Consider the following 14362-nt stretch of genomic DNA (forward strand, 5'->3'; position numbering starts at 1 on the left):
GTAGTTTAAAACTATAATTGAACAGAACAGCACGCCATTGTCTCCCATACACAAACACTTTCTTTGGCGATCGTTTCGCTGAATTTTCCCACCGATAAAGACATCAAGAAGGAGAAAGTGGGGGGTGGAGCGGTTGGCGAGCGGAAAAAAATTGGAGGGGGTGAGGTAACGGTCGTCGCTTTTGTTTGGACAGGGGAGAGCGCGCCAGAGCAGAACGCCAGACGAGAAAAGTTGGCCGGGAACGAACCTACGCTAGATTTTATTATATCTATGCACATACATTCGGAATGGAATGGGGTAATACCACCCCAGTCGCCTCTTACTAGCGAGGTACGTATTATTACAATCGATTTCTTAATATTCATGGTGCATCTTTGCTGTTTCACGGACAATTGACCGCAGACGGGCTATCTGACCTGGTAGGTAAAAAAGCCAATTTTGTTGCACTTAGAACATTTACAGTGTCATACTGCTTCATTTATTCGACAATTATTTCATTAGGTCTTATTTGCTCCCCCATGTATACTCCTAAAAGAATCCGACCATGTCCGATTCTAATAAGATTATATGTGCCTTCACAGGGTGGGGGTTTGTATTAACAGATTTTGTTTTTACGAGAAATGGATGTCAGCCACTTGCTCGATCTATTAGGTCCATACTCTGACTCATACACAAATTGAAAAACAATATGTATGTGTACTTGTAAGCAGTGACGTCCCGTAGGGGTAGGCAGATTGAGTGTCGCTTGGGGGCGGCAGTTACTCGAAGGGCGGCAAATCGAGGAGAATCATTTGGTATATATAGAAATAGCTCAAATTATTTTGTTTACATGTTGGAGGTACAATAATAGCATAGTAAAATTGGTGTGAAAATAAAAAATCTCTGTATTGCTAAATGGCACAAACCAAATGTGTCGGAAATATCCACCAAATAGAACCTCAGACTCTGGCGATTTGGGTAAGTTATTATTATTATTATTATTAAACTGGCGCTAGGGGCCCTTCAGGTCCATGGCCGACTGCACAACGTTTTTCCAGGCATCTCTGTCCAGCGCTCTCTCTTCCCAGTTGACTATCCCCAGCCTTTCCGCATCCCTTTGAATGTTGTCCGCCCATCTCCGTCGAGGGCGGCCAAGAGGTCGAGTGCCAGCTGGTGTGCCTTTGTAAATCCTATAGAGAGTTCTAGATCGTTCAGATCGTACAACGTGGCCCGCCCATCTGAGCCTTCTTGACCTCAGAATATTAGTGATTCTAGGTTGGTATCGGTCGAAGAGCTCAGCGTTTGTGCGGATGCGCCACCGGTGGTTCTCATTGACGGGTCCAAGTATTCTCCGGAGGATTCTGTTTTCAAACACTTGGAGCGCCTTTTCTTGTTTTTCTGTTAAACCCCACGTTTCACATCCATACATGACGATTGGCTTGATGACCACGTTATACACCCGGAATTTCGTTTTGATGGACAGCATTTTGGACCTGAACAGACGACTCAGCGCGAAGTACGCTGCATTTCCACTTCTCAGTCGGTCAGAGAGCTCTAGGGACATTTCATTTTTAGAGGTAATGTTGGAGCCCAAGTACTTGAAGAGAGAGGTTCTCTCGAACGAGGAGTTTCTTATTCCAATGTTTCCAGAGGGTTCAATGCCTCTTGTCATTTTCAAATACTTGGTCTTTCCCACATTTACTCGTAGGTTCAACCTTTTCGCTGTGTCCTCCAGAAGAGTGAAAATATCTCTGACTTCTTCTTCAGATTCTCCGAGCACCACCAAATCATCTGCGTAGCCCAATATTTTATGGGACCCATTCAGGGTAACTCCACCTTCTGCTTTCAGAGCTTCTCTAACGGCTTTCTCTAAAGCTAAGTTGAACAGCATTGGTGATAAGGAGTCGCCTTGTTTTAGTCCTGCTGTCACCTTAAAAGATTCTGATATACTACCTTGCATATGAATTCTACTTCTGGATCCGTCCATGCATACTTTTATTATATTTATAAGTTTTGACGGTATTTCAAATTCTTTCAATATATTCCAGAGAGCTTCTCTATCAATAGAGTCATATGCGGTTTTAAAATCTACAAAGAGACAGTGTACATCTTGGGCGTATTCCCATTTCTTTTCAAAGATTTGGCGCAGTGTAAAGATTTGATCGGTAGTACTGCGGTTTCGTCTAAAGCCGCATTGGTAGTCACCAAGAATGTTTTCGGCATATGGTAGAATTCTTTCGAGAATAATGTTCGACAGAACTTTGTATGCAGTAGGAAGAAGAGAGATGCCACGGTAGTTTGCACAGTTGAGTTTGTCCCCTTTCTTGAAGATAGGACAGACCAGTGATTCTTTCCATCCTTCAGGAATCTTTTCTTCCTCCCATATTTGTTGCAGTAGCTCAAGCATGGCACTAAGAAAGGTTTCTCCTCCATGCTTGAGAAGCTCCGATGGAATATTATCGTTTCCTGCCGATTTGTTATTCTTTAAATAACTCAGTGCTCCCATCAACTCTGCCTTATTTGGTGGCGGTATAAGAGGTTCTGCTGTCGCGATTTCTGGCGATTCCAAAGGTTCATCTGGTACAGAGCGTTGAAGTAAGTTTTCAAAATGGGACTTCCATACGTTTAGCACTTGCTCTTTGTTTGCCACTATCTGACCCTGTTGATCTTTGATTTGTAGCGTGCTAGGTTGAAAGCCTCTTTTTTCAAAGCTCACTTTCGAGAAGAATGATCGGGTTTTATTTCGTTTTGCTTCTTCTTCCATCTGCTCAAAATTACTTTTGATGAAGCTTCGTTTGCACTTTCTCAGATGCTTTCGGACATTTTTGCACGTCTCGCTATATCGTTTCTGTGCTTCTTCGCTCTGCGTATTTTTCAGATAGAGCGCTCTTTCTGCTCTTCTCTCCTCCACCATTTGTCGGCAAGTGTCGTCGTACCAAGGGCACTTTACTTTCTTGGGTGCCAGTCCTATCGAGACTTCCGCAGCTTTTACCATTCCTTCTTTTAGTCTCTTCCACCTCTCATCGATACTCCAGGCTTCTCCTTCGGTGAGTTTTCCGATTTGGTTTTTTAACTCTTTTCTGTAGCTATCTCTTCCGTTTGGAGTTGTCAGCTTTTCTATATGGTACTTCACTCTCGTCTTCGCATTTGCGTGGGCTGTCTTTTTAAGTTTTTCCCTAAAGGTTGCTATCGATAAGTTGTGGTCCGTATCACAGTCAGCGCCTCTGTAGCTTCGAATGTTTTCAATAGCTTTATGGTGTCGTCTATCAATTAGAAAATGGTCAATCTGGTTAAAGGTCTTCCTGTCCCTTGAATTCCAAGTCACTTTATGTATATTTTTACGAGGGAAAGTGGTACTTCGGGCGATTAAGTTTTTGGCGCTGCAGAAGAGAGCCACTTTTTTACCATTTTCGTTAGAATGATCATGTAGGCTCTCTTTTCCAATAAAGGGTCTGAATACAGCTTCCTTCCCTATTTTCGCATTGAAGTCTCCTAGCACACATTTGATATCATGTCCCGGTAGCCTGTCAAAAGTCGCTTCAAGGAGATCATAGAAATTATCCTTTTCGGCCTCTTCTGAAGTCTCTGTCGGGGCATGTACATTCACAAGTGATATATTAAACCATCTTCCTTTGATTCTGAGCACACATATGCGCTCGTTTACGGGTTCAAAAGAAAGTATAGCATCTGCTACTTCTCTGGCGACCACAAAACCTGTTCCAAAAACATGTTTCCCCTCTGTGTTTCCGCTATAGTAGATAACATGCTGTCCGACTATAAGTTCTCCGCTATCCGGCCAACGGGTTTCCTGGATGGCGGTAATTTGGACCTTATATTTTGACAGTTCTTCCACTAGGTTTTGAGCTGCGCCAGCTCGGTATAGGCTGAGTACGAGTAAGTGTCTAACGTAATTACGTATAAAATATTTATTCGCTTTTTATATCTAAATATAATTTTGTATGTTTTATTGGTATATATTTTGTTAGTAATATATCCATACGATACATTTTTATTAGAAGTCATGGAAGGATGATAAAAAATAGCGAATAAAAATGGGGCGGCATTTTGGCGCTGCCTAGGGGCGGCATTTTGTCTAGGGACGTCAGTGCTTGTAAGACCCAGGATCCAAACCTGGGATTCACGACGCTGTGAGTATAAAAATATACACTAGTGAAACAAAAAAAAACAATGTTACGAAACTAACTTTTATAACAAAACAGCTTATGAATAAAACAAAATATAGTTCTTTGGAGTGATAGATATATCTATGTCCATGTGAATATTAAATTGTTTGGTTATATTATGTACATAATATATTATTGTTTATTTATCCAATCTTCAGAGATTATTTTACAATGCATCGTAAAATAAAATACCAAACGTTTGCGTCGAAATATCTAAGAAATGGAATCAATAATCATCTAGTTTTTTACAAAATTGCAATATTATTAAAAATTGCAAATAGTATTAAAAAAACATTCCTATGAATATATGTCCTGGACATAACAATAATGAAAAAAGTATCTTATTTCCATTTCCATTCAGACCATGTCCGATCCTAATAAGATCATATGGGCCTCCACAGGGTGGAGGTTTGTATTAACAGATTTTGTTTTTACGAGAAATGAATGTCAGCCACTTGCTCAACCTATTAGGTCCATACTCTGACTCATACACAAATTGAAAAAACAATATGTGTACTTGCCAGACCCATGATTCGAACCTGGGACCCACGACGCTATAGGCCGACGCTTAAGCCGCGCGGCTTACACACTGTTAAAACCGTTAACTTTAAATTTATTACACAAAAATTCAAATTTAAGAAATCTGATCATATCGTGCATTTGGCGGTAGTTAATTTAGTCGCCGCTGAGGAATTCCGATGATTTCGCGATTATTACACGGTCTTAACTTATATTCATGTAAATTAGTCAACGTACACTTTAATGCGCGTGATCTCAGCATCGGGTAACTACTCCTGAGATATTCCCAGTCATAAACAATTGCTGATGTTTCAATCCCAAATGTGGGGTAGGTACCGTGCTACGCCCGATTAACACCGGATGTGATGCGAGGCGGATATGGTTTGGTGAAGCCCTTAACTTTAATGACCGCAGACGATATATTTTAATGCGAATTTTATTCAACCATTTCCGGTACATATTTACGGAACGTGTTGGTATACCCCAAGCATTTAATACTAAAAAAAATATTTGAAAAACTGGAGTTTTTTTTTTGTAGGAACCACAATATTATAATATGCATGCACTCTGCATAACATACGAGAAGCCTTTGTATTTCCTCTTATCGTGCCATCCACTATCTTTTCACATATTTTCTCCATCATCTGCTACCCAGAACATTTCTGTGTAGCTGCACCTATCATGGAGGTTCTTAAGTCACGATATGTGGCGTTGTCCTCTGCTACATTTCCCGTTGAAATTTCATCGAATAACTAGTTGGGGCAATGCTGTACTTTTGCCCTCTCATAATGTCGAGATACTATAGTTTTTTTATTCTACGCATACAGTTTCGGTTATTTTCCATTCGTTTGAGGATGCATCCTTATAACCACATCTTGAATGCCTCAACTCTTTATGACATAATATCCTTGTTTATCGTCTATAACTTCATGTCATAGAAAAAGTTTAAGATATTGTAACAGCAAACCATTCAGATCTAAATTAAGGTATCGATTGCTATAAGAAGATATCTCATTTCACCTTATAATGTCTAAAAATAAACAATTCAAATCCACATTTCCGAGATTTTGAATGAAATTAAGTTCATTTTTTTTCTGTAACAGTTTTTTTCTGTCTTTAAATTAATTCTTCTATCCAAATCAAATTATAATTATATTTCGTAAATAACTTCTGACACTTTATCAAGTAAACAAATCTGCTCTTCTGTTTTAGGCACTTTGGTTGTTTATGAATACAAAATTATATTTTATCAAAACGTGATTTAACTAGTTGAAAACATGATTTTCTGACAGGAATAATCAAGTATACGATTGTCAATGAAATTGGCACAATTATTGACATGTTTTGATTTTATTATAACATAGAATCGTGAAAATCTTTAAGTAGATATGAACCTATCTACAATTCAAGGCTCGAAATGGACTGGAGCGCACAGGAGGGCAACTCCGCTTCGTGAAATCTTCGAGTGGCTTTCCGGTTCGCGAAATATCATCAAAGTTCTCGTATATTAAATTAATTTTAACATTTTTTTTAAAGTTCAATAAGAAACTTTATAATATGTTGTAGACCCCAATATCTACAATGATTTTTAGTCGATTTCAATTTATATTTAATTTCGATATTTAGGGCACATGCTATATTTTTATTGGGTATTTGTCATAAAAACAAGGTATGTTATACCAACACGTGCTAATCAACATGCTACCTATCCTAGTAATAATAATTAATGTTTTATATTCAATATAATATACATGAATGCACATTAAAATTAGTTGCCATAACTAATTAATAAGAAAAATTCTGATTAATGACGGTTACGTACCATTCCATATGTTTTTGTATTTCGGGTTTCGCCTTCCGACATCTTCAATGTCTTTGGGTATATTGTATTGATACCTCCACGTTTCTACGTATATGGAGGACCCCTTTAGGGTAAAGTGCGAGCGAAGCCATGGATGCCACATTCATGTTTCTTATAGTTCGCTAAACCAAATGTCCGTCTATCGCCGCTCGATCAAATAAAATGCTCTGTACTTTTATACTTACTCTGTACTTATACTAAGACTTTTGATACTTTTTTGATACTCTGTACTTTTGATATAAAGCCAAAAAAAGGGGACATAACCGATGGTGCGATCTGCCAGGGCAGTAAACCGAAGCCTTTGATCCGTGATGGACTTCGTGTCCCGCTTAGAATCGACTTCGCGAAGAATATAATTTGTTGCTGTTTACCTACTTTTTTTAAAACGATTTGGTTTGTGTCTCCTTTGAATAATGTTTTAGCATACTAGGCGCACATGTCCAGCATGGTCGCTGTTAGTCACTTCCAATCCGCCAGTCGCTGATGACACGCTCAACGGTTACAACGCCACTATGCCTCCAATTTAATAAAAACTAGGAGAAACTGTACAAATATACCGCCATGTATTGTGAAAATTTGTACAAATAATTATATGAAGAAGAAAAAGAGCCTATGGGACTAATTTACATTTCCCTCCTTGGACTCCCCCCAATATTAAATCCTGAGTGCGCCACTGGAGTCAACAAAGACAAGAAGTAATACTTCTTGTCTTTGTTAACATGTTAACAATGTTATCTAATGTTAACATAGTATGTTAACATTTTTTTTCGATTTTTGAATTGGTCGAATCGTTCATTAAAAAAAAATGATTACAACTCTGGCTACAATCAAAGGTTTGAAATATTCTCGTTACCGGGTTTCTCTATTTGTGTTTGAATAATTTAAATCGATAAAACCGATAATCACAAATAAAACCGGTTAAATAATAATATCGAAGCAAATTTCGTTTTTAATAATGCCCAACACTTTATGAAAGAGATAAACAAGTCCATTTTAATTGGAACGTCTGTATTAAGCAATAATATACTGCGGTGAGATTATTGCATTTTTTTCCACGCCAAATTTGAAATAAATCAAAAAGAATAGCCGAAAAGCGTTCATTTGTTAGTCCAGATTCGCATATTTTTAGTCGGAACAGATGCGCTCCAGTCTTACCAGATAATACCCATTCCCGAATGCGGAAATTCGCATTTTAGCCCCCCTCTCCACGTCGGCATTATGAAATGCAGTACGCCACTGAATATTTGAAAAAAATAAAAATGCATTTTTTCTACTAAAATCCGGCTTAACCGCGATAAATTCACACCGGAAACGAAAGAGTTTTATTTTTTAAATAGGAATAATTTTAGAAACTATATTAATTTTACATTGTCTACAGTGGTGCATTTAGTGACATAGAGGCAGGCCCAGAGTATTGACATAAAAATTAACTATTGTAGGGCCCATGATTCCGAAAAGAGACCCGCAGATGACGCTGTCCACTTACCTGGAAGTCGCAAGCGTTATGTAGACGGAATAGGATTTCACCATAATGTTCACTTCGTAATTTTCACTAGAGGTGGGAAAACTGGTCGATTTTGAAGACTAGGTATACTTACTACCAGTATAAAAAAATACTTAGTATAAAACTTGTTCCAAAATACTTCTAGTATTTGAATACTATATAGAGCATTTGGTGTGCGTATGCGACATAAGTCTCATACTAAACTGGAACTAAAACTTAACTCCATATTAGTATTTACAATATCGGCTTCAATAGAATCGCTAAAAATACACTGAGCTAGGCTTTTCGAAATGTCCCATTTATTATAAAATTTTAAATACATTTTAAATTTATGAGTTGTTTTTATGTTATGTTATAATATTCTTGTTAACATAAAATGAATAACAATGATTTTTTTATTGTTAAGTGCGGCACCTCAGTCACCTCACTACATTTCCGAGGAAATAATATGCTGCTACAGAAAATTTATGACCTATTTTTCATACATAAGATGATGTCATTCGCATGCATACACTAATAAATTAAAATATAATTGTATTCAAGTGCTAAATAGTATTGAAAGTCTACCAACTAGTCAGCCAAACTAGCGATGATATCATCACAAGTTTTTTGGAATAAGTTTATTGTGCCACACGTACTGAGTATGGGTAGTTTCATCCGATACTTGAGTACACAATCTGGTGACAGTATTTCCAACTCACCTCTAATCTTCACTCACAATCTCTCAACTTCAAGTGGGTGTCAATCTGAGGTGTTTTCAAGTTATGTATGTTCAATATAATATGAAATGTTACATTCTCAAAACTTATGATTTTTTCATTGAATAACAGAAACGGTTTATTAAAAATTGTTAGCAAGTTCAAGTAGACGTTATAACTAAAACATTTGGCGCGAGCCGGTCGTCGGTTACTAATTAAGGTAATTAATATTCCCTGATTTAAATATACTTACACAAAAACCGATAAATAATAACGCAATTTGATAAGCATTTCATGTATGACCTAAAAATAGTAGTTTAAATTGTCGTGATTAGATAGGAGCATAGGAGTAGCATAATTGATTAATGCACAATTGGCGTGATACCAGAGGTTATACGGGTTTAAATCCCATCGAGCATCATATTTTTTTCAAAATATATTTTTTTCTAGTGGGTATATACATCTGAGGTGTTTTCAAGTTATGTATGTTCATTAATTACTTTATTTACTAACTGGTGTCAGGATCACTCCAAATTTTTGTCATAACGTACTTGTTTTCCAATTATGTATATTCAACAATTTACTTAGATATTTTTTCGTACATCCATGAATGCGATTTCCACATAGTTTTTTTTTTTTTTAATTGGATTCAAGTTAATAATTTTGGTTTTACGCAATTTGGTTTTCGAGTAGAATACAATGAGTTATTGGGAGGCCTTCATTCAGCAATAAATCCCCCCCGCATATGAATTAGGTAATAATATTTGCAAATACGAACAGTGTAAGTAAATTAATGTCAGTGTCACGATAGTTTATACGCAAACATCTTCTTGAACTGCTCTCGATTCTAAATTCAAATAAGACACCAACTTCCCGGAATTCCCGCCAAGTGTTTCCCGCGCTACCTTTTTCATATCGTTCCCCGGCTCGTCCCATATATCACTCCAATATGCCCCGTGAAACGTTACCAATATGCATATCAAGCGGGGGAACCCTTTTTTCGCGCGGGAAAGTGTCATCGCGACTGCTAATTTATTTTCTTTCATACACCATTAATTTGAAATATTCTTGCTTTATCGGGGAACGAGGGTGTCATTATGAATAATTGTAATGACAACGGACAATGAAAGAGTGTTGTGTTAACATCAGGTAAACACCTGTGATATCCAATGTATTATACAAACAACTTACTGCGTTTTAATGTGACTCAGGGCAATGGAGATTTTACTTGAAACTTCCTCAACGTCATAAGCATAGGATATTTTACCATGTTTTTATTAGCTCGTATTCTTGTTTGTCCAAGATTTTTAACTAACTTCCCGACTAGACATTTGAAACTTTTAGAAAATAGCAGAACATGGCGGGAATGCATTTTTTAATACTTTTGGCCATCTTTAAACAGAATTGAATTCATTTTCAGTTAATTCTGTTTTGTATGTTTCGGAAATAATTCATGAACAGTAAAACACTATTATTGGTATTATTTACTACTCACTATTATTGGTTGCTAAGTGGGTCATAGCAACTAAATTATTAATATATACGTGCATTTCTATGGAAATCAATATGAAATGTCAAAATGACATTTCAGTATTCTATATTTATTAATACATATAATTGTCAAGCTTATAAATGATTCAACAGAAAATTTAAAAACGTGGTATATAAAAAGTTCTATTTATCTTGTAATTATTTAACTATTTGATGCTTTAATCAGCAAAACAATGCGGGATACTATTTTGTTTTAAGAATAATTTCACTTAACACACACATTGACATGAACAAAAGGAATGGTTGTACAAAAACGAACCATAAGTGTGAATGAGAAAGCATTCAGCTCTTTTATATTCTCCGCAATATGCTTTAAACTCTTTAGAGTATGATATAATTTCTACGGCTGAATTAATTAACTGACTACATTCATTCAAAAACTGCGAGCATGTAAGTATAGCTGATTTTTATTGTTTTGTGTTAAATACAAAGTTACTGGTATTTATTTTTAGTTTATTTAATAGAAAATATGGTTTACTATGTTGTGTTTAAATTTGACAGCCGTACTGTGAATTAATGCTAGTAACAGTACATATAATATGAATTCGTGTGATATTATGGTGTATCATTTTACTACCTACATAGTAATAATATAAAACTATAATTTGAAGTTAAGAATAACCCCGTGCAATGCATTGGCACTGTCTTAAAATATGAAAAAATAAGTAAGTACATTGTTGACATTTTGCTACTATGATAATTATTGTCACATCAATTCATTATATTCATAGAACTACTAAGTAAATAAACTCTAATTTTAACTAGGCAAATCTTGAAAATGTTATTAAAAATATCGATAGTATTCCATAATTTCTACTAAGTGCTGCCCGTTCTTATAATTCAAAGAAAAAGCATCACAAAGGAAACTGGCAATAATTAAGACTAGAGCGAAAACATTAAATATTCCTGGAACTCCTTAAGGATGCAGGGACTTTCAATAATAATTGATGTATTATATCAAATAACAATTAATAATTTGGAGGTTATGATGGGGTGGTGGTAGAATGTAGATGAAGAGTCGTTGTTGCATGGTTTGTTGAGATGTGGGTTTACTAGTTGATAGGAAGGATGATGACGAGAAATTATAATCGCGAGGTAATTGATGATGTATTAAAGGTATATTGATGAGATCGATATGATCAAGAATAAGAATGCACTGAAAGACTTGATTCGAGTGGAATAACGGATGTACTATGTCGAGTGAAGAACACTAGTGACAATAACAGCACTTACGGCTCGTGGCGGACTCGATGAGACGAGTGTAGGTTCATAGATTGTTCTTCTTTTTATAGTAATGCCGTACATATATTAACATAGATATAGTCGTTATTTTCAATCAAAACAAATACTACTTGTCTAATTAAGATTAAGGAAACGCAGGCAATTATTATTGCTAATGTTTTGTTTTAATAACAAAACCTACATGTATTTAAGTGTGTCACTAATTTAATGGAGAATAGCACGATCGCTACAATAATTTATAAACATAATTCAACTCCACTTATATAATAAAACAAAATTCTTTTTATTTAAAAAGAATCAATATTCATATTATAATTGATGTTACTGTTCCATAATAGTTCAGAGGTCACGACCGGAGTCAGACAGTGTTGCGTCCTCTCCCTGTTTCCAGCGCCTGAAATGGAAAATTTTACTAACTGGAACGGTCGATAATTTTCCTATAATATTACCATATTTATCTAATTTTATGTAAGTATATTTTGTAAAAATATTTTTTTTTTGTTATATGGGCTACCTAGCTCAGACGGTCAAATTATTTTTTGCGCGAAACGGAGTGAGAGTCTCGGGGATTTTCATGAACTGGAGAAGCGCTCAGGTGCGCTCCGGTTCATTTCGAGCCCTACTTGTTTCTCTTCATCATCATATACGACTTCATATTACGGAAGTCAATGTCATCTGACAGAGGCATAGTTGTCGCCCCCGCGGTTAAAATGTGCGACTCATCAGTGGTGTGTGGTGACTTTTGCTTGTAAGAATGCTGTTAAAAATCACAATATATTTTAAAAATATGCTACATATTATCTACACGCAGTTTCATAACTTATTCAATCTTTAAAAAAATAGAATATAAACTTTACTAGATTCTGCAGAACTTTGGCAGCAAATAACTAGTGCCGAGAAGTGTGGAAAGAACTAGGAGAAGCCTTCTTCAACAATGAATCGACACTGGCTGATGAGAACTCTGCCATTCTTGGTAGTATTGACCTGTGTGTCCCTGATAACTATATTAGAAATTGGGAACATCAGTTGTTTATTCTCCTAGAACTACTGCCATTGGTAATGCCAAATGGGAGGCCAATAACTCTATTCAACCAAATCATTTCGGATATTGACATATTCCACCAGCGTGAGAATGAGTATAGGTGGGTATTGTTTTATAAATTCTTAGAATAGGGTCTGTTTAGCTCATTCGGTGTACTTCCTTGTATCTAATTTATATATTTTTTGTATTTACACTTTTCTAGTGTTTAATAACTTGTATATTATAGGTAATACTGTTTTAATAATATTTCTTAAATTCTGAATGTTATGTTGTGAACATCGTTACAGGTTTTGTAGAACCCTACAACTGACCGTTAGTGCCTATGGTCATTATTTATAGACCATAGACAATGACGCAACATAAATCACACAGTCGTCATTGAACTTTGCTAAAATATAGTCGACACGCGCCACTCTTCCGTGTCTCTTTTTAATATCTAAATTCTAAAGTATAATATAAACCTTTACACTCAAACTGTATTTCGTAGTGCCGTGTTACCAAACTTTATTGCCATAACATACACCAAGAAAATACCAGTTCATGTTTCCATTCATCACTGACCGAACATTATGTCACACACACACGACGCAACCATTAGAACATCGGGGGTAAGATCACGTCTTACAACATCCCCCCGATACGTCTTAAGCACGAACCAAATATAGGTACATGTCATGGACTATCACATGACGTCACAGTAAGCTACCGCTACGGGAAAAAAGTATGTAATGTCGTTGTTCTTGGTGTTTAAAATATTATCAGACTGATCCTTCTATCCCGTAGCACATTTTGAACTTTTAAACGAACATTGTCAGTTGGCAAAATCTGCCGAAATCACTAAAACAACAATGAGGTCACCTCACGTTGAACTGCACTGCATCGACACCTGCATGACGTTTTGAACGTTTTAATCATATTCCACATGACTACATTTTTCGAATGTCATGTCAAAATCACGTTTTTTTTTGTTTTTAGCGGTTGGCACTATGCATTTTCGATAAGAATGTTGTCTATTATCTATAGTCTGCTGGTTGGATTCTGTTCAAAATAATATCTATGGATGTCATGTAGTATTTTAACGTACGCGCACGTAGAAACTGTTAAAATTAATTTGAAATTAGCATGAATAATTATTAATAATAATTCAAATTACTAATACATTATAGTAGGCACTCTTCGTCAGTGTCATTCTTCAGTGAATTTACAGAGATGGTCATGGTTTAATATAGTCTGCAAAATGACGAAACTGTCAACTAAATGTGTCGCCACGACAGCGTGACATCAGGCGACATGCACCATGACATGCACCTCAATTTGATTCGCGCTTTAAATTAATATTTTGTAATGTTCACTATAAGTGTGTAAAAAAAATGTAATTTTAATATATTTATTTGGTTTTCAAAATATTGCACCATTCTGTTATTATTAATGACGTGTTATTTGTTCACAATCTTGGTTACTTCTGGCGCCGAGTTAAAATGGTTTATGAACTTATAAAAATCTGTCAAGTTAACGAAGAGGTTCTCGCAAAGTGGGATAAGAAATTTTGCTAGAACAAGTCGTTAATCTGTACACTTAAAGCATCATTGGCTTCGTTACGAGTCTTTGGAAGATAACCCCTTTGTGCATATAGTACAAAAGGGGATAAGTAGATTTATTTTTATATTCCTTTACATATGGAGCGTATGGCTGTCACTTTGTAAACTTATCGTTACAGTTTCCTACCATCTCTTGTCCAAAAACTTTTCTTGAACTTCTTTTTTATTTAGGGTGGAAAATCAT

At 36.0% G+C, this 14362-nt stretch overlaps 1 protein-coding gene across 1 annotated transcript in view; it reads right to left on the reverse strand.

Moving 5' to 3' along the window:
• Positions 1 to 504: 504 nt before the first annotated feature.
• The window catches only part of LOC147078673 (uncharacterized), a 59018-nt gene continuing 45160 nt past the window's right edge, over positions 505 to 14362 (reverse strand). Inside the window, exons 2-3 of the mRNA XM_085960494.1 lie at positions 2321 to 3564; positions 505 to 528 (exon numbers count right to left, since the gene is read on the reverse strand). Of these exons, the coding sequence (XP_085816620.1) occupies positions 505 to 528; positions 2321 to 3564 (1268 nt within the window). The remainder of the gene's footprint in view (positions 529 to 2320; positions 3565 to 14362) is intronic.

The sequence above is a fragment of the Rhyacophila brunnea genome, unplaced genomic scaffold, assembly GCF_057557595.1.
Source record: "Rhyacophila brunnea isolate RB1 unplaced genomic scaffold, BYU_Rbru_1.0 scaffold_11, whole genome shotgun sequence".
NCBI lineage: Eukaryota > Metazoa > Arthropoda > Insecta > Trichoptera > Rhyacophilidae > Rhyacophila > Rhyacophila brunnea.